We start from the raw sequence: 20,858 nt of genomic DNA on the forward strand, positions 1-20,858 counted from the left end.
GGCCCTCCGTATGTTGGACTGCAGCTCCTGTCAACTCAGGCGGTTGGCCATGCTGATTGGGACTGATGGACGTCCCAACGTCTAGAGGACCACAGTTTCCCCAGCCTTGATTTAGAGCATTATGGTATATACAATGTGCACATCATTCCCTGGATTGTAGGGATAGTCCATCAGCATTTATTGTGTAATCACTGAAAGCATCTAGATCCAGAAATGTTCTTAAAAGTGGTGGCACAATATGTAGAAGACGATGCTTTGGGTGCACAACCTATAGAAACACAGATGTGATTCAGCCCCATTGAAATCTATGGTCATGATCAGCCAAAATTAAACTTTTTTTTTATTAGCCGCATTGATTTTAATAGAGTTGAACATGTTTCATTTCTCCTATTGAAATCAATGGGCTATTAAAGTGTTCACTTTGGCTGGGATTTACAAGGTTAAAATCAGGGTGGCTCACATGGTAGTACAGAGGTACCTCGGGTTAAGAACTTAATTCGTTCTGGAGGGCCGTTCTTAATCTGAAACTGTTCTTAACCTGAAGCACCACTTTAGCTAATGGGGCCTCCCACTGCCGCCGTGCCGCCACTGCGCAATTTCTGTTCTCATCTTTAACCCAAGGTACTATTTCTGGGTTAGCAGAGTCTGTAACCTGAAGCGTCTGTAACCCGGGGTACCACTGTACATAGTTGCTTCAGTTATTGGTTCCGTGTGCACCTAGAAAGGGCATAGTGCAAGATGTAAAGTACAGTGGTACATATAATTATGGCTATAAATTTTGGATCTCTCTTTGTGGCAATTGCATATACTAGTGCATGGTGTACTTCCTGTTTACCCTGTGCATACTCCACGCAGTCCTGGGTATTGCAGGGGGTTGGAGTAGATTACTCCTGGGGTACCTTCCAATTCTATGATTCCCCTAGACATGAGCACATGGATGCACATTCAGCATGGACAATGGGCTTCCAACATTTAGGGTGCAAAGCTGACCTAATGAGTTCCCATAGTCCCCCTCACATAACTTACATGATCCAACCAAAATTCTTAGGGGTTCATAGGAACCAACTCCCAGGGGCTGTGGGGGCTTCAGCCCCCGCAGTAAAACATTTGAGTAGGACCCCCCCCTCCCAAAGTTGATGGGCATTGCCATTCAAATGGTGTGTGCGCACCGCACCATATGATCGTTTATGTGGGGTGGGGCATATCTGGGCCCCCACAATATTTTATTCATGTTGGCACCCCTGCTGCAGCTCTGGAATGTAAACCATGCCCTGTTCTAAAAGCTCAGCTAACCATAACTTGTGGTTCTGAGGCATTTTTGTGGATGCTTTTTTTTATGACAAACGTTTGCTCTGGTACTATAAGTGGATTTGTCTTTTGAAAGGCAGGTGTGTTTAAATTGTGGAACGAGATACTGAAAATGATTCCACAAAAACATACATATGTGCATATATCTACACACACCCTATAATTTATTTTAAGTAGCAGAGTCCATATGCATCTGCCCCAGCAGATTGCTATTAATGTGACATTGCAATTGCTGTAGAAGATAGGTAGCCGTGTATATAGAAGGATCTGGCAACTTCTGTTTCAGTGTATCTGAAGAAGTGTGCATGCACACGAAAGCTCATACCAAGAACTAACTTAGTTGGTCTTTAAGGTGCTACTGGAAGGAATTGCTGTAGAGTAATTGTTCTTCCATTTGAGATAAACATGTGGAGTAGAACATTTAAGACAATATAGAAATGCAGCAAGAAAGTAGGATCTAGATAGGACAAGACTGTAAAGTTTAGCTAATTTTTAGATTATTCAGTTGAAAACCTTCTAGTCGATTCAAAAGGTGATTTTAAAAACAGCCACCACCAAGGCACCACCTTAGAAGAAGCATGTTCTCTCATGTAGAACAAAAGGCATCTGCAAAGGTAGACAGGTGTATTCATCATGTAGAATTGTTGAAAACATCATACTCTTGATTTCTTCACACAGCTGATTTTCTAGAATTTAAACTTGTTCTTAATATTCAGTAAAGCAATACTGTCACTTTAATTTCAGTGTTACTAAACAGGGGCATCAGCCCAACATGTTTTTAGCTTCCAGAACGCAACACTTCATTAAAAAATGAGTATCATGGCTGGGGAAAGTGGCTTTTGCTGGAGCTGTTTCTCTTAACGTTGTGGCCATATCTTAATTTTCCCAGCCATAAATGTGTCTGCCTTAAATAATTTCTCAGAAGAAATTGCCCCTAATTGCAGAGTATTGTTTAAAAGCAACATTAGCTGCTGCCAAGCCTCTTTCCGTAGTCCTAGGGTTACGTATGACCCAGTCACTCTTTAAGTAAGTAAAAGGTTCTGGCAGGTTTTCAGCAAAAAGTCTGGCACTTATCCACAATCAGAACAATTAATACTTAAAAGATACCCAGGCCAAAAGTAAACCTCTTTGCCCTGGCACTTCATAAAACCTAGCACTGCTGCAGTCTTAAATTATTTACTACGGCTGCAGTTTAAGTCACAGTCCCTACTCCCTTCTTCTGGAAAAAAATAATAATGGGTCTACACTAACTTGGACTCAGGAAAGGGTTGGTGAATAATGCACCACTAGATTCTCAGAGCCACTGAGGTGACTCAGAAGCAAATGGAATGGGTGAGAGAGTCTCAGCTACTACACAGAAACATAGGATGCTACCTTCTACTGAGTCAAGCCATTGGCCCATATTGTCTACACTGGCTGGCCGCAGCTTCTGCGGGGTTTCCAGCAAAGTATTTTCCTAGCCCTGTTTGGAGAGTCTGGGAATCAAACCTGAGACCTTCCGAAGTAAGGTAGATGCTTGACCAGTGAGCTACAGTCCTGGTGTACCAACTCATTCTCCATGCAGTAGGACCTAAGAGACCACTTACTCTGGTTTAACAGCAATGCTTCTCTCTCTCTCTCTCTGCAAGGCACCCTATCGGAACACGTTTCTTACATTGCTGAATTGAGAGCACAAGGGTGTCTGATGCCATTTTCGCCAAAGCCAATCAATAGGCGCTCAAGGCCTTTTTAATGTGAAATAAGGGAGCCAAATCTGGAAGAGCTACAGAGCTGCTTTCTACTTTGCTAATCTTTCGGCATCGGTTATTTTAAAAACACAAGCGCATAACTGCATCATGAGATGTATGCAGATGTTAATGTAGGAAAGCACACTGTGCCCATCGGTTCTTCCAGATGAGGCTGAAGAGTTGTAAGCCAAGCCAGAGAACAGACACCTTTCTCGGCACATAGATGCTGTTGTCACATCACATTTGTGCACATCTTAAGGTAGACTTCAGAAAGAATTCTGGAAGCAATTCTTGCTGGTTTTAAAAACGAACCCAGTGCGGCATCTACAACTGCACACTGAAATCATGATTTGAACTCATTTTAACCTATCCAAACCCAGCACTTTTGACCATAATGCGCAAGAAAGGAAGGAACTGGTGAAACCTCATAATTCTTGGTACTAGTAGGTTTCTTTTGTACTTAATCTACATCTGTCTCTAAGAGACAATCTGAAACACGGTCAAACGAAATGTAAATATAACATTAGCTGTAGTATAACCTAAAAGTGGCGGTGCTCTGTCACTTCAAGATGTGGGCAACCATTGTATCTTTCAGTGTGTGCGTTAGAAGTAGCTTCCCCCCCCCCCTTCCTTTTAAATGTGTGAGGAATATATGTTTCATGCAACTGCAGATTCTATGTTAATGTCTACAGGAAGTGTAAACTACTGATTTGGGGGTGGGGGAAGGCTTTGGTTGTATGGTTAAAATAAAAAATAAAGGCTATAAAAGGAGCATATTTAAATAAATAACAAGCCTCTTTTCTCTTTGGGGTTATGGTGTCTTGCTGTTTCTTTTGATACACACACGTCCTCATCCTATGCAGGAATAAACGATTATGATCCCTGCTTGAGTTCTGCATCAGGAAAGCAAACAGCCCACACCAGAAATGGTCATTCCCTCCAGCAGCAAACTGGATTGATCTCCTACCCTGGCCATTCCAGTTTGTCAGCAAAACTGAGCACCCCATGGAGAATACACTTCTACAACGTGGCTTCACAAAGTGGAATGAGCTATCTCTTCCAAGAAACACAAGACACAGCACACACATTTGCCTCAGAGGGTGGGGAGAGCAAGGAAACACACAAATAACACCCATGAACGCACACACAGAAAACAGAAGGGAAGTTACCTCAGCCTTAGCTAGGTAACAGCTCTGAAAGGTGCGTATGGATTATCCTCACACCGCCCAGGGATGGTGGGAAACAGGAAGGTGAGGAGGGAAATAGGGAAAGCAACAATTGGTATGCACTGCCCCCACACAAAGGATGGGGTGCGCAGGAGAAAAAGGCAGTTGGCGAATGAGCCAGCACATAACCAAGGGAATCGGCGGAAAGGTCCAAGGAGACACACATGCACAAACTTGGGGTGTGCGGTGGAGAACTTCTCCAGCTAATCCACTGCAAGTTCTCCAGCTAATCCACTGCAAGTATGTTGCAGTTCCCACTAGTCATGAGCTACGGCCATGTGCTTTTTTTCTGAAGTGACATTAAGTTGGAGGAGTTTCCTGTCCCTTCAAAAAAAGGAACAGCATCCTAAGCTAATGTCCAGGGGCGCCGACTTATAAAAAATATTGGGGGAGCCCATGAATAATAAATAAGGAATAATAAATGAAAGCTCATGAATAATAAATAAGCTCATGAATATGCAAATAAAGTGGCGCCGCCTCCTCGTGAGCGAATAGGGGAGAGCGTGCTGCGCCTATTAATCAGCTCCGAAGGAAATTGGGTGGAGCTTTTGCTCGGGAGGGAGGGCAGGAGGCATGCAGCCCGACCCTGTGCATTTTGGGCTGGGGGAGGGGCGGCGATAGCGCTCTGCTGGAGGGGCGCCCGAGATTATTGGGGGGGCAAAGCCCCCCCAAACGAATTTTTGAGGGGGCTCGGGCCCCCTCAGGCCCCATGGAGTCGGCGCCTATGCTAATGTCGCTAAGGACAGACAATTGGTTTTAAGAGTCGTAAGTGGAATTGCTGGGGCAACGATGAGGAACTTTTTTCAGCTCGAAGGACTGCATTCTTCCTGGGGAAACTTTCCAGGAGAGGTCACGAGCCACATAAGTTTATACCAAGTCCTAACACTAATAAATATCGCTCCAAAAGTAAAAATAAAATCAAGAACATCTTAATTAATGTGTTTATTTGAATACAGATTGTGAGGGGATCCTGGAGGGTGGGAACAGCCAGCAGCCAAAGGATGCAGTGGTTAAAAGTGTCTGAGTCAGGTCCTTGCAAGGCGGTGGGTTGCGGGAGGACAGGAGTGACAGAGGAATAACACAGAGGAGGCAAAGGAACCGGGATGGTTTGGGCGCAAGAAGAGAGATGGAAGTCGAGAGATGAAGCAAGCTACAAAGGGAGTGGGTGCTGTGTCAGAAAGGGTGCAATGGGATAGCAGGAGCGGGAGCTGTTAGTCCTAGAAGTGAGCAGGAAAGCTGGAGAGAGATGAAAAAGCAGGAAGGGGAGGGATCTATAGAAAGGGAGACGAGAGGAAGCCACTGGGGAGCAGGGAGACAAGTGACTGGGAAAGAGTAAGAGGGGAGAAAAGATAGGAGAGAAAATTGTATGCAAAACCAAAACAGACTGGAGTCCAGTAATGAAAGGTGATCAACCTACCTCTTTGTGTATGATCCCGCCCATTTGGGATCTCCTGAGAATGTAAGACCAGTTGGAGTTCTGAAGACAACCCACCCCCCATGACCGGAGGCAAGGGCAGAGCCAACATTCATTTTTATTTCACTTTCCCGTTATTCAAAATCCACAAAGTAGTGATATAATATAAAAACAATACAGCAGCAACATTATAGGAACTATAGAAAACAAAACATAACCCTAAGAACAACAGCTAAATGACCTATCATATGACATTTGAAGCCACTGGTTTGCAGCTTGGGAAGAGTTTTGGACCACGCCGTAGTTGGGTATCAATAAGTGTTTTACCAAAACACACAGGAGGAACAACTTTTTCCAGATTGAGCAGAGGATTCCGGAATGGTTCAGTGGGCATTTACTTATTTAGTTCTGGCTCTCAGTGCATTTTTAAATCGCTGCTGCTCTCAAAGGAATGGCAGTGGTTCGGCTACTGTGCTGTTTTGCATTTTAGATGCTTGTGCAGATTAAGAGCAGAAAGGCAGTGTGTAAATTATAGAAATAAATGAATCTTATCCCAAATGTGCCTTGAAGCAGTGAAGCGTCGACAATGGCATTCCTAGGATCCCTTGGCAAGAAGCTGTATCGGCATGCGCCCCCAATCACGTTACCACAATTGCCACATTAGAAATCGCTCCATTCTACTTGTCTCAATAAGCATCTGGAATAAGGGTAAGGGGGGGGACGCACACATTTGTACTGTGATGTGAGAAGGACAGGAAGTTTCACCAGTGAGAGTCAGTCTCTCCAATGCCTAGGTACGCCTCTGAGTGTTGACCTATTGTCTGAGGTTTCCTTTAATGAGGGAATCAAGTGAGTTTCCCATGGATGGAAGTTCCGTGATTTGAAAGCTATCAGACCACCGGTAAAAACTTATTAAAATAAAAAAGTACTGCAGTAAACCTAAACAAGAGGTTTAGATATGTCAAGATATGACCGGCAGTGGATAACTATCTAGCCACTGTTATATTTCAGTGCTTTTCGCTTCTCTGGAGCTGTAATACATACCTCCCCTAAATTTATTTAAAGGAGGAACAGAATGCACAAACCCATTTGCAGAAAGCGTATCTTTCATTATGTGGTAACAGGCTATCACACTGACCACGTTTGCACACCACGCGCCCAGTTCAAACCATGGTTTAGCACCAAAACAATGGCTTGTGAGGAGGAGGCCGTAGGCATTTTTGTTCCTCCCTGTGCTTTTTAGGACAGCACAAAATGGCAGTGGAGCCATGGATTGGTTTAGCATGTTGCCTGAACCTGGTTAGGTTCCTCCCTCCTTAACAACCATCTATGGTTACAGGTCACGACTGAAAGACCTTAACCATGATCCCTGGTTTGGATGACACGCTGAGCCAAAGCACATCCTGCGGTGAGCTAAGAAGTCCAGGGAGGAGGAAAACGAGTGCGACGTCCTCACTGGCAACCAGAATGTTCATGGAGTCATGGTATGCCCTGCTCTGGCTTACCGTGGTGCACAAAGCAGGCCTCTGTCAGTATTGCACTAAGCACAACTACTCAACTAATATTTACATTTCTGAAAGTGACCTTCAAATGTTATGGATTCCCATCAGCCATAGCCAGCATGGCCGGTGGGCACAGATGGTTCGCGCTATGAGCGCAACAACCTCTAGAGCGCACCAGGTTGGGAGAGGCTGTGCAAAGGACATTCCTGCTGAATCACCCAAATGTCTTGCCTCCCCCTTCTAACGGTGGCTAGAAGCAGAAGCAGAAGGTCAGAACATTGCAACTATAATGGGCCCCGCTGAGTGTCCGATATGTGCATGTCCACTGGTGGATAAGACTTTCCTTATAATCATTTCTTAGCTTCACAAAAGTCCTCACAAATTTATGTCGCATAAACTGCAGAAGCTGCGAGAGCATCAAACACCTCAATCTCTAAAAGCAGCGTTTCCCAAACTTGGGTCTCCAGCTGTTGTTGGACTACAACTCCCATCATCCCTAGCTTGCAAGGACCAGTGACTGGGGATGATGGGAGTTGTAGTCCAACAAACAGCTGGAGAACCACATTTGGGAAAAGAGATTTTGTAGACTTGGAAGGTGCTTACAGATTTTGTTCCTGGCTCTTGACAGTAGTTCTTGGTTCGGGGGGGGGGACACACAGCCTAAAATCTGCCCACCCCTGCTCTGCTGGGGAGCAAACAGGCTTAAAGTAACAGGGTTTTAAAACAGGATGGAATCACTGGCACAGAAGTGAAGTCTCTCTTGTTATTTCTTGCCAGAAGAAAACCATTTCCTGGGGCGATACATCATGTACGGCAATCAAGTGCTTGAACTTGCAAACATCAAAGCCAATTTTGTACAAGTAGAAGAGTTCTTTATCTTCTGCAATGGAGATGTTCACACCAAGTATATTTAAACAGATCCCAACATAGACATCTTCAAACTTAATAGGCTTAACATGACCCATCATTTTATAAACCTTTGCAGCCAGTCTGGTGTCGAAGACATAACCAAGTCCACTGAGGTATGGAGGATACCTCCTAAAGGGATATTCCGTGTAAGAAATATAGGTTTTCTTATAAAATCCTCTGTAAGAGAAGCTATTCACTAAAGGGTAGCCGGTAATGAAGTTTTCCGAGGCATTCAAATTGAGAAGGAATTTCACTAAGTTGCCCGTGTTGATGAAAACGTCTGAATCTGCCTTCATAACGTATTTAGCACTGGAACAAAACTCAGTCACCCATCTGAAAGCCATGATGGTTTTCAAGGAAAGGTTGTTGTAAGTGTCAAGGAAGTCTTGTTGGATGATGTCACCATAAAGAATGCTTTCATCTTCTATAGATAAGCTTGCGAAGTCGTCGCTTTCTGCTCCTTTGCCCAACAGAAACAGTGTCAACACCTGGTTCCCCCACCAGGATCTTTGAGACCCCCAGGTTACTCGAATGGCCTGCCTTACCCGCACATCCGTAGGCTGTGATGTCACCAAGATGACGAGGAACGGATTGTTGTCTTCACATTTCGATCGCTCGCGTAGCGTAAAGCGGAAGTCCTGCTTATGGATGGGTTCGTAGTCATAGAAATACATCCAGTTGTTATATTCCACCACATTGTTGGAGGGGACGACCATGTACCATGCTGTGAATATGACTGAGGCAAGGGACAGACCAAAAAAAACTTTTCTCAAGGATAGCAAAGGCATCGGTCCTTGAATCTGAAGAAAGAGAAGCGGGAGTTTTTGATTGCGTTTCCAAAGGATTGTGGAGCTATGGAGAGAAGAGCTGGGCAATAAACACTTTGCTGAAAAAGAAAAACCAGTGAAGAAGAAAATTACTACGTGGAGAACACAGGCGTTCGCATTCTGTATACCTGAACCTTCATACCAGAAGTGATGCTATCAAAGGAAAACAGTTGCTCTCCATTTGTTTTATGGCTTATTAGGTAAAGGTAAAGGTAAAGGTACCCCTGCCCGAGCGGGCCAGTCTTGACAGACTCTGGGGTTTGTGCGCCCATCTCACATCTATTGGCCGGGGGCCAGCGCTGTCCGGAGACACTTCCGGGTCACGTGGCCAGCGTGACAACGCTGCTCTGGCGAGCCAGAGCCGCACACGGAACGCCGTTTACCTTCCCGCTGGTAAGCGGTACCTATTTATCTACTTGCCCCCGGGGGTGCTTTCGAACTGCTAGGTGGGCAGGCGCTGGGACCGAGCAGCGGGAGCGCACCCCGCCGCGGGGATTCGAACCGCCGACCTTTCGATCGGCAAGCCCTAGGCGCTGAGGCTTTAGCCCACAGCACCACCCGCGTCCCTTATGGCTTATTAGGAATGCACAAAAATTGCAACTTGGGCAAGTTCACATGTCTTTTGATGAGTGTGGTCCATGTAAGTGGTGAGGCCCGGCATAAGCACATTTATCCTGCTGCATATAAAACAAATGCATACATCATCTCAAGATTCAATAATAAAATTCTGGGACTATAAATGTATCTACAGTGACTGAGCATATGATGTCTCCGTCTTTATCGACTTTCAGGATAAATGTTAAAACATTCCTGTTTTAAAATTTAAATACCCAGGCCTTTGATGGCTGAAATATACAGTGGTACCTCGGGTTACAGACGCTTAAGGTTACAGACGCTTCAGGTTACAGACTCCGTTAACCTGAAGTAGTACCTCGGGTTAAGAACTTTACCTCAGGATGAGAACAGAAATCGTGCGACGGCCCCATTAGCTAACGTGTATCTCAGGTTAAGAACAGTTTCAGGTTAAGAACATACCTCCGGAACGAATTAAGTTCTTAACCTGAGGTACCATTGTACTGGCCACAGCAGCCTTGGAATTAGTGAGAGTGCATGATGGTTTTTAGATATGCTAAACACTTCTAATTGTCTTTAAATGTTTGAGATATGCTTTTATTTCATTTTAAATTGTATTGTTTTAAAACTTTGATGTTTGCTGCCCTGCAGATCAAAATAGAATCTTAAGAGTTAGAAGGGACCCCAGGGTCATCTAGTCCAACCCCCCTGCAATGCAGAAATCTCAGCTAAAGCATCCATGATAGATGACCACCCAACCTCTGCTTAAAAACCTCCAAGGAAGAAGAGTCCACAACCCACTGTCGAACAGCTCTTACTGTCAGAAAGTTTTTTCCTGTATGTTTGATCGGAATCTCCTTTCTTGTAACTTGAAGTCATTGGTTCGAGTCCTACCCTCCAGAGCAGGAGAAAACAAGCTTGTTCTGTCTTCAATGTGACAGCCCTTGTGAAATAAAGCTCCCCTTCAGCTCATTTTGCACAATATGGGTTTTTGCCTGGGTCTGCGTGCCTTATTTTCTATTTCAAAAGTGTTAACTCATTGGAGCTGATGCTTATTGGGACAAAAGTGTGAATTCCTTTTTCGAAAAATTAAAAAAACCCACAGTAGTTCAAATGCTTTTCCCTAAAAACACACAAACAATTTTTACGTGAGATAATTAGCTCTAAAGTCTGTGAGACCAAGAAGATTCCTCGCCCCCCTCCTTTGGCCACTAGAGGGAACTCTTATTAGCTGAGGTACACCACAGAGACAAATAAATGCAGAAAGCAGAACTAAATATGTTGTTCACTGCTTAGCATGTGCAGTGGAGCAGGGATGAAAAGGATTTCTTGCAAATTCAAGATTTCAATATATTTAGGGATGTCTTGAGCAACTCACTGGTTGCTCAACCTCTACCAAGGAGTTAGTGCCTTGGCTCCAAGAAGAGGGAAAGTGTAGAAGAGGGAAGAGGGAAGAGGGAAGTGTGAAGGGAACAGGAGTCTCCTAAAACTCTCACCGCCTTAACAGACTACAGCTCCACTATCTCTCTCTTCCCTTCTTTTCTCTGAATGCCTAGTTCCATGCACAAGGCGCAACATGGCATCATTATACACTGTGTATTTATCTGTCCAACCACCAGCAGCCAGTAACAGGAGGCAGCGTTGGTACGGCTTCATGACACAATGTGCTGTAATCTAGCAATGCGAAACAACAAGGGGAAGAGATGAAAACTACAGAGCTGCAACAACTCCGTAACATATAGTCATAGGATCAAAGATTTGTAGAACTGGGAGGATTAGCTAGTAAAAACAAAACCAAACCCTGCAATGCAGGAATATGCAGCTGTCACATACAAGGACCGAACCAGCAACCTTGGCATTATTAGCATCGTGCTCTAACTAACTAAGCTAGTCTTGCCCTAAGAAACTGAAGTTCTTCCTGACATCCTATGCCCTTTTAAAATGTGGGGGTTGGGAGGGGGTATTGGGTTGTTGTTTTTATTTTGATTGTGTATTTTGTGGTTTTATATTTTGATTTTATTCTGTGAACTGCCCTGAGACCTCCGGGTATAGGGTGTTATATTATTATTATTATTATTATTAATAATAATAATAAATAAATAATAATAATAATAATAAATAATGGCAGGGGGGATAGGAGTTGTGGTATGGCAACATCTGGAGGGTCCCATGTTCCTCATCCCTGGTGCAAGCAGCCTTGGGTCTCCAGCTGCTTTTTTTGTACTACAAATCCCAACACCCCTAGCTAGCAGGACCAGGGATGATGGGAACTGTAGTCCAAAAACAGCTGAAGACCCAAGTCTGGGAAACACTGATCTAGATGGGCAAACTGCCTGACTCTCATTAAAGCAGCCTCCTATGTTCCTGTGTATAATCTGCCTTACAGAGCTGTGGGATTACTACACAAACATTACAAAGTGAACAGATGCTACTGCTGGCGAATGGAACATGTGAACAGTCTTTGTGGCTGGTTGCAATACTGCGCTGGGATCAATGTGTCACTGGTCCTTTGTTCCAGTCATGTACAATCATACTTGAAGAACAAGGGAATGATGGGCGATGAAAATTCATCGGGGGGGGGGGGGAACCTTCCACATCTACAATCTTAAAATGGTTATAACCCCACTGAATTCCATACCAGGCATTAAAGGCATTTAACTGGGGGAAATCTGAAGTAAATGAATACAGAGTGGCATTTTAAATTCACAGTGTGGTGTACAAATCAAAGATGGGACAAAGTCAAGCAGAGAGCAAATTTACAGTTGTTTTAGTGGAATGTTTTGTGTCTCTCCCCCAAACTCCAATTCAAAATTTTCAGCTCTCAATCCAAAATTTTCACCTCTCTCTCTTTCAGGTATGAGGTTTTTATTAAAGTTTTTCAGAATACAGTGGTACCTCGGGTTAAGTACTTAATTCGTTCCGGAGGTCCGTTTTTAACCTGAAACTGTTCTTAACCTGAAGCACCACTTTAGCTAATGGGGCCTCCTGCTGCTGCGCCGCCGGAGCACGATTTCTGTTCTCATCCTGAAGCAAAGTTCTTAACCCAAGGTAATATTTCTGGGTTAGCGGAGTCTGTAACCTGAAGCGTATGTAACCTGAGGTACCACTTTACAATAAAATAGCAGCTACAAAAAATACGAACAGAATAAGTAGGATACGGAGTCCTCTCTTAAAAAATAATTCTTAGCCCTTAACACCCACAGACTAAAGTCACTCATCCCAACGCTCACCTTTCTCCTCACAGCTTCTCACTCTGGGAGAATGACGTTTCTCTGACTCTCACCCAGGGTTCTCCATCAACCACCTACAACCCCCACTTTCTACTCTCTCTTTTTTGAAAAGCATGAATATTATTTGGCAATCAGTTTGCAGGCGTTCACGCTTCACATCCTGTGCCTCTCTCAGAAAGTAAAACAACCACCAGCACTGCCTACTTTCAGAAGAAGGAATTTGCTGCCCTCTGCTGAAGTTACACTAAACGGTAGGGAAGCAGCCGCAGTTCTAAAATCAGAGAGTTGTTTTACAAGGTTCTTGAGTCAACCATTCCTTCCCTGATGTTCAGGCTTTCAGTGCTAGTGCTTACATAGGCAAATGAACATCCCCTGAGGGAAACAGCAGGTTTGTAGGAGAAGGGTTAGGGAGTACAAAAGAAGGGTCAGGCGGTGCAAAAGAAGGGTTGGGGAGTAGTGGTACCTCGGGTTAAGAACTTAATTCGTTCTGGAGGTATGTTCTTAACCTGAAACTGTTCTTAACCTGAAGCACCACTTTAGCTAATGGGGCCTCCCGCCGCCACCGCAGGATTTTTGTTCTCATCCTGAGGTAAAGTTCTTAACCCAAGGTACTACCGGGTTAGCAGAGTCTGTAACCTGAAGCGTATGTAACTTGAAGTGTATGTAACCTGGGGTACCACTGTACAAAGAAGAGTTAGGGTGACCAAAACAAAAACCCTTTAAGGGGAAACCCCAAAAAATGCCCCACTGAGGACTGAGCATGCTGAGGGTCACAAAACACTGCTTTTTGCAGGTGTATGGGGGCGGGGAATGCACAACTAGATATGGGAGGAATGGAGTACAGGGAGTGAAGCACTCCACACTGCAACATTTTGTTGCCGATTCAACTTGTTTTTAACTACAGCTGCGTACACATTACCAACTTAAAACACGGTAAGGTAGTTCTCCCCCGCTGTGTTTCAATTCACATGTGGCTTCTGTTCTCAAATCAGAGCAAAGCTGTTTTGAGGAGAAATACCTCAAAAAGCAGTATTTCTTAAGAAAATACAGGATAGTTGTAGACTGTGGCTAATATCGTGTGTGATGGCTTAACAAACCAGTGGTGGGAGCACTCTTGATGCAGGGGGGGAAATCACAGATTTTTTAAATTTGCAGTAGTTCTTCCTGCCCTTGATCAGTGGCGTAGCGTGGGGGGTGCAGGGGGAGCCGGCCGCACTGGGCACAACATCTGGGGGTTAGGGTTAGGGGGCGCAAATTACTTGCCCCGGGTGCTGACAACCCACGCTACGCCACTGCCCTTGATGGGTACACAGCTTGGGGGTTCATTTGGATCCAATGCTGTTGGCTGAGGCTCAGGTGTTCTCAGTGGCACAGAATGCCTTCCATCAGCTTTGGCTGGGGAGCCAGCCACGCCCCTATCTGGACATGGATAGCCTAACTTCTATCATCTACACTCTGGTAATCTCTATGTTAGATTACTACAATGCATTACATGTGGGGCTGCCTCTGAAGACAGTCTGGAAACTTCAGCTGGTGCAGAATTCAGTGGCCAAGTTGCTCACTAGGGCAAGAAGCTCCTTGAGCATATAATGCCAATCTTGGCCTGACTGCTTGGCTGCCAATTAATTTATGGGCCCAATTCAAAGTGCTGGTTTTGACCCTATAAAGCCTTAAATGGCTCAGGACCGCAATAACTCAAGGATCATTTCTCGCTGAATATGAACCGACCCAGACCCTGCGATCATCATCTGAGGCCCTTCTTCGTGTGCTTCTTCGACAAGAAGTCTGGAGGGCGGCAACAAAATGTTAGCTTTTGCTTCTGTTTATTTATCCTCCTCATTGTTGGAGACTTGTTTGTAGTTCTCTTTGCTGGTTGAATCTATTTGCCTTAGGAGCAGCACCCTCAGAGGCCTCCCATCAAGTTCCAGCAGGCTGGAAAGAACTTTTTCAGTTCTGGCCCCGTATCTCTGGAACGCTCTATTGAAGGAAATGTACATGGTGGCCCCCCACTTTCGCTAGCTCTTAAAAAGGACTTTTTAAACTGTTTTGGTTTCAATTTGCATTTTACTAAAAAGTGTTGTGCTAGTTTTTAAACTGCAGCTGTTTTAGCTTCCTAATTGATTTTTTAATATGCATTTTTAAAAAGTTGTTTTATATTGTTTTCATTATGTTTTAAAAGCTGCCTTTAGAGAGCTTTCCCCCCCCAAAGGCAGCATATACATTCCTTAATAAAACTTGAATCTGCATAACTGCACTCATCCCTTTATTCTTTCCTCTCCATTCCCTTCTCCTGCTGTCTCCCACAGTTAGACGTTAGACTGTAAGCTCCCTGGGGATAGGACCTCTTTTTCTTTTCTTATATTACTCTGAACATGTGATGCGCACTGATAGGACAGAATAAATATCACAGAAATGCTTCCCCACCCCACCCCCTTTCAAGCTGTGATGTAAAGTGGAACATTTTCCAAAATGGAAAATGACCCAGTGCTTTCTTTTCAAGTGATGAAACCCCTGGAAAAAGATGCACAGCAGATGCCTAGTTTCGAAAATATGGTAAGTTTCTTTCTAAAGTTTCCCTCTTCCCTCAGCATACGAAAAATACCACACGTTTGGTAAGTTTAAAAATTGTTTACTTACCAATGCTTCAAAGGTCATATTCATGTGCTTCACAAAATTGCACAGGCAGTAAACCTTGGCTTAGCTACAATCAGGGTAGGTTCCTAAATTATTGGTATAGGAACTCAAGAGAGGCTGGCGGGAGCCATGTGGTCTAAGCTGGAGCAACCAGTTCAAACCTCTTCACACATTGAACTTCTTAGGTAGACTGCGGGGGAACATAGGCTTGATTACCTATTTCCTCCCAAGATAAGGAGAGTGCCTGGTAGGACAGCTTACTCTACGGCAGGCATAGGCAAACTCCAGCCCTCCAGATGTTTAGGACTACAATTCCCATCATCCCTGACCACTAGTCCTATTAGCTAGGGATGGTGGGAATTGTAGTCCCAAACATCTGGAGGGCCAGAGTTTGCCTATGCCTGCTCTATGGTATTAACCCCTTCATGCAATAATGAGACCCAACCAACAGGTTATATGAGGCTGCTTATCCCACAAAGAGAAGACCAAGAAGATTCACTGAAGTCTGAAAAAAGGATTTCAACTGGCAGAAGAGCAAAATCTAAAGAAGCAACATGTGTCTCCAGCACTCACCTTTTTTTCTATTTGTGCTTGTTACAGAATCCTTAGCCTGAGTCCTTGGTGTGTGGGTGTGAATTAACGACTAGTCTGCCAAGGCAGGCTAATTATTTCACTCCAATTTCTACTCCCCATTTCCAAAGTGACTCTTCATTAAGTTGAATATGCCCTTGCAGCAACATTAGTTTAGCAAATTAAGTTTTTAATTTTCATATGTGGCATAGTTTTTTACCCTGGTATCTACGCATTCCCTTTTGCAAAGGATAGATCCTGCCCTGTATATTTCAGGCCTGATCAACTTTCACACACACGAAAAGGCTGTTGTTTGAGGTTCACTATCCAGTTCTGCCCTCAAAGTGAGTCTGTGATTGGGGGTGCAGGTGGGGGAGAGGAGGAATCAGGAAGGCCAGGCCAGGAAGCAAAGAACATTGTCTCCTAATAAGAACCAATATCCTAAGCTAACTTTCAGAGCAGCCCTTTCCCACCTTCAGAAGTGAGGGAGACCTGGCCAGGGAGCATGCCCCATTGGCCCCAGCCAGTCTGAGAGGACTCTGTCACTCTATACTTTATATAATTTATTTGTTTTAGTATTTTTAAATTGTTAACTGCCTTGGGTGCCTTGGCAGAAAGGCAGTACAGTGGTACCTTGATTTGCATATGTCTTGGTTTGCATACGTGTTAGATTACAAACACGTCAAACCCGGAAGTGCGTGTCTGGGTTTGCAACCTTTTTTTGGATTACAACCCATTTTTTGGGGATTACAAACAAAATTCTTTTGGAGGCCCCATTGGCGAAAGCGCGCCTTGGGCTACAACCTGTTTTGGTTTACAAACGGACCTCCGGAGCGGATTATGGTTGTAAACCAAGGTACCACTGTATACAAATGCAATAAATGACATAAAAAGTTGAATATTATAGGACTTCTGGTTCAGGAAGCCCATTGTTAGTAAGCTAGAGAAGAGCATGGAGTTCCTGTTCTCAAACAAATAAAAGGAGATTGATTAATTTAGGTAATAGGTTACCAGGTGTCTAGAGAAACGTCAGCATTGCCTGTTCCTGTGCCTGTAATAGCAACTTGATCTGCAAAAATCTGCAAGTTTGTGGCATGCAGACAAACCCTAAGACCTGGTAACCTCTGCAAGAACAAGATGCTCATAAAAGCACAGGGAAAGGGCTAATGCTTGCTACCAAAGTATGTCATATGCAGAAAATTCTGTTTGGTGCATTGAACAGAAGGAGATATTAAAGGAAATGGGGTGGGGTGAATTTGGTTGAGAGAAAGAAAGAGATGAGTTTCTTCCAAGTCTGTGCAGAAATGCCTGCAGATAATGGAGGACAGAAAGCAATAATGTTTTAACTTGAAGATACAAGTGAAGCCAAGCTGGGGCAAATCTTGGATATGAACCGCAACAAATCTTCATCACATGCATCCAAAGTACCGTATTTTTCGCCCTATAGGACGCACCAGCCCATAGGACGCACCTAGATTTTTTGGGGGGAAATAAAGGGGGAAAATTTATTCCCCCGCCAGGTGCGGGGCTGGGGAAGCTTGGGTTTCGGCATTGCTCTGGGAGCTTGCAGGGCTGGAGGAGGAGAAAGCGGAGCTTCCCCCTCCCCCAGCCCTCAGAACAGGACCCAGAGCGATGCCGAAGCTGCGTGCAGCTCTGGCATTGCTCTGGGAGCTTGCGGGGCTGGAGGAGGAGAAAGCGGAGCTTCCCCCTCCCCCAGCCCCCAGAACGGGACCCAGAGTGATGCCGAAGCTGCGTGCAGCTCTGCCATCGCTCTGGGAGCTTGCGGGGCTGGAGGAGGGGAAAGCCCTCCGCCAGCCTTCTAGCCAAGTCGGGGGACAGCAGGAAAGGCGTGCTGCGCCTCCCGCTGTCCCCCGAGTTTGCGGGGCTGGCGACGGGGAGGAGCAGGCTTCTCCCCCCGCCAGCCTTCTAGCCAAGTCGGGGGACAGTGGGAAAGGCGCGCTGCACCTCCCGCTGTCCCCCGAGTTTGCGGGGCTGGCGAAGGGGAGGAGCAGGCTTCTCCCCCCGCCAGCCTTCTAGCCAAGTCGGGGGACAGTGGGAAAGGCGCGCTGCGCCTCCCGCTGTCCCCCAAGTTTGCGGGGCTGGCGAAGGGGAGGAGCAGGCTTCTCCCCCCCCCCCGTCAGCCTTCTAGCCAAGTCAGGGGACAGCAGGAAAGGCGCGCTGTGCCTCCCGCCGTCCCCCGAGTTTGCGGGGCTGGCGACGGGGAGGAGCAGGCTTCTCCCCCCGCCAGCCTTCTAGCCAAGTCGGGGGACAGTGGGAAAGGCGCGCTGCGCCTCCCGCTGTCCCCCGAGTTTGCGGGGCTGGTGACGGGGCTCTCCTGAAGCCTGGAGAGCAAGAGGGGTCGGTGCGCACCGACCCCTCTTGCTCTCCAGGCTTCAGCGAAAGCCTGCATTCGCCCCATAGGACGCACACACATTTCCCCTTCATTTTTGGAGGAGAAAAAGTGCGTCCTATAGGGCGAAAAATACGGTAGTTAATTTAGAATGAGTCACGCTAAGCTTTTCCCCAAAGCACAGGCTATAGAACCTGAACCAACTGCATTGTTAGGACTATAATGAATGACATCTGAATCTATTATCTGTCCGTGGCATGAGAGGAAATGTGATCCTTGGGCATGGAGGAAACTAGACAGCAGCAAAAGCTTTGCACTGTTTTCCACACCACACCATCTAAGATTTCATCCCTGCCAAGTTAAAGTGCTGGAATGACTCATGAAATAACTGAAGGCAGGACAGCACACCTTAAAATAGGTGGGTGTTTCTTATCAAACTAAGAAAAAGTAGACAGCACAGTGACTTCCTTCTGGATGGGACTGATGACATTGGAGTTCATCAAGAAGTAATTGGACTACTCCCATCATCCCTGACCCTTGGGCGTGCTGGCTGGGGCTGAGGAGAGTTGCAGTCCACCATCTGGAGGCCAACAGATCCCCATTCCTGCGCTACACTATTCCTGCAGAAATAGAGCCAGCACAGCTTGACTCTCTGGAGCATTGCACCACAGTTCAGATCCTGAAATCTAATACAGTACAGTATCTGCAAATGCTTTCCAAGATGGGGAATGTTTTGTTCCGATTTAGGTTGGTGTAGGCGGTTTTCCCACACAGGGTGCCAATCGAGCCGAGGGGGTGCAAAATAGAGAAGGCCCATTATTGAGAAGATCCATTTTGCCACTCAGAGAGCCCCATATTGTGAAATATTGCCAAAGGTTTTGTGTGGATGTTGTACTGTTTGTTTGTTTGTTTACCATTTTAAGAGGCAGCTTGACCTCAGTACTATATACTGTACACACTTTCAGTTTCAAACTCTATTTGCATACTCATCCCGACCCTTAACCATTTTGAGCCACTTCCCATCTTCCACTGATGAGCCATCCCTTATCTCCACGTGGCCATCTGTCATGGAGGCGTCCGTTGAGAATCCTGCATTGCACGTGGTTGGACGGTCGCCCTACAAATCTACAAACCCACAGACTGCAGCGCAGCCCCGTCCATCCTCCGGGGGCTCTCCTTGTCCCGATTTTTCCTCTTATCTGCGCAGGGCAGATCGTAGGGCGTGGTTGAGCTTTGGTGACCGCGGATCACCAACCCACTCCTGCAAATGCTTGTTTAATGAACTTCTTATGCTCTGGAAATCCATCGCCTTGCCTCCCAGTGCCACTCGATGTTCCCCTGTCTATAAATCTGACTGGTAGGCTGCCGCTCACCCAGGCATCCGACGGCGCGTACACAAAATCCCGTTATGTCTTTAAGGCGCTGCCGCAAGACTCCCCCTGTTGTTTCGATGCTTGTTTAGGTTTCAGAGAGCGGGAGCCAAAGGCAAGGAGCCTTGTCCTTGTTTCCAATCGCTCGGGATAACAGAAAAATGCGGATTTCATGAGCTACCCTACCCCCACTCCGAAAGACGATTGAAAGCAGCATAAAACGCCCTCCCCCCATCTTTCCCCCACCCACGTCTCCTTTCTTACCGCCAACCTCTCCGAAAGTTCCGCCGGCTCGCTTCTGCTTTCCGGGCCCGGATCCCGCTCACTCCAGCCGGTCTGCAGCAAAACCCAGATGGCAATCGCGCCTCCTTTCCGGCCGGCGATGGCTTCCCGGAGAAAGAAGAAAGAGACGCAAGCGAGTCAGACATGTGCAAGTTCCCGGCGAGCGACCCCTGTGCTTGCAGGCCGGATTTCCTGATCGCTTTGCGCTGCTTCGCGTAGCAGCCGCAAGTTTCTCGGCAAGTGAATCGGGGAAAGTTTCTTTGTTCTGGTTGTTTTTTAAAGGGGAAAGGGAGAAGTTCGTGATCGTTCAAACTCGTGCTTTCTTTCGTAGGCAATGGGAAGTGGAGACGGGGTGGGGGTGGGGTGGCGGAATCAAATGCAATCGCTGTGCGACTCTTTAAAAAATTGCGCATCAAATGCTTCTTGCGCTAGGAGGGGAGAAATAACGGCGAGGCTCAAGTCGTGCCAGAAGCTGAGCTAGCAAGGAAAGCAAAGTCCTTCCCGGCAGCCTTTTATATAACTGGGTGTTTCTCTCCCGGCTCCTCCATTTTTTATCCCTCCCACTTAATTTACGGGTCTCTCCCTGTCAGCATTCTTTGCGTGGATACAGAAGATGCTAATTCCTTATCTAGGCTTGTTAGAAAGTGCAAGGTGTGTTATGTTTTATTTAGAACTTTTAGGTTGGGGTTGGGATTTTTTTTTGTACTTTAACGAGTTGGTTACTCCAGTGCCTCCCTTTGGCTGGCGTCATTGTGGCTACATAAGCAACAGCACTCAGAGAACTGAATCAGAATACAGTGGTACCTCAGGTTAAGTACTCAATTCGTTCCGGAGGTCTGTACTTAACCTGAAACTGTTCTTAACCTAAAACACCACTTTAGCTGATGGGGCCTCCTGCTGCTGCTGCCGCGCCGCTGGGGCCCGATTTCTGTTCTC

The 20,858-nt window shown here is 45.9% G+C and overlaps 1 protein-coding gene and 1 long non-coding RNA gene across 4 annotated transcripts in view; both read right to left on the reverse strand.

Annotated features, from left to right (window-relative positions):
* The window catches only part of LOC309533361, a 42,740-nt gene that overhangs the window by 11,084 nt on the left and 10,798 nt on the right, over positions 1 to 20,858 (reverse strand). The gene's annotated exons all lie outside the window — the stretch shown is intronic.
* On the reverse strand, positions 5,776 to 20,453 carry B3GALNT1 (beta-1,3-N-acetylgalactosaminyltransferase 1 (Globoside blood group)). 3 transcript variants are annotated; one of them, XM_082224404.1, is made up of 2 exons: positions 19,905 to 20,453; positions 5,776 to 8,938 (listed from the first exon to the last, which is right to left on the reverse strand). In XM_082224404.1, the coding sequence occupies exons 1-2, from the start codon at positions 20,333 to 20,335 to the stop codon at positions 7,912 to 7,914; spliced, it is 1,458 nt and encodes a 485-aa protein (XP_082080530.1). In that variant the 5' UTR covers positions 20,336 to 20,453; the 3' UTR covers positions 5,776 to 7,911. The 3 variants fall into 3 exon arrangements, with proteins under 3 accessions (XP_082080530.1, XP_082080532.1, XP_082080531.1); XM_082224406.1 differs by having other exon boundaries at positions 5,776 to 8,972; positions 19,905 to 20,439; XM_082224405.1 differs by lacking the exon at positions 19,905 to 20,453 and adding an exon at positions 19,404 to 19,446 and having other exon boundaries at positions 5,776 to 8,972.

This window comes from Podarcis vaucheri (assembly GCF_965113315.1).
Source record: "Podarcis vaucheri genome assembly, chromosome: 5".
NCBI classification, from domain to species: domain Eukaryota; kingdom Metazoa; phylum Chordata; class Lepidosauria; order Squamata; family Lacertidae; genus Podarcis; species Podarcis vaucheri.

Excerpts from the sequence above, each read along its gene's own strand:
- B3GALNT1 (XM_082224404.1), bottom strand. The coding sequence starts at position 20,335 with ATGCGCAATTTTTTAAAGAGTCGCACAGCGATTGCATTTGATTCCGCC. Across the intron at positions 8,939-19,904 it reads AACTTTCGGAGAGGTTGGCG|CTCCACAATCCTTTGGAAAC; the intron begins GTAAGAAAGGAG and ends TTCTCTCCATAG.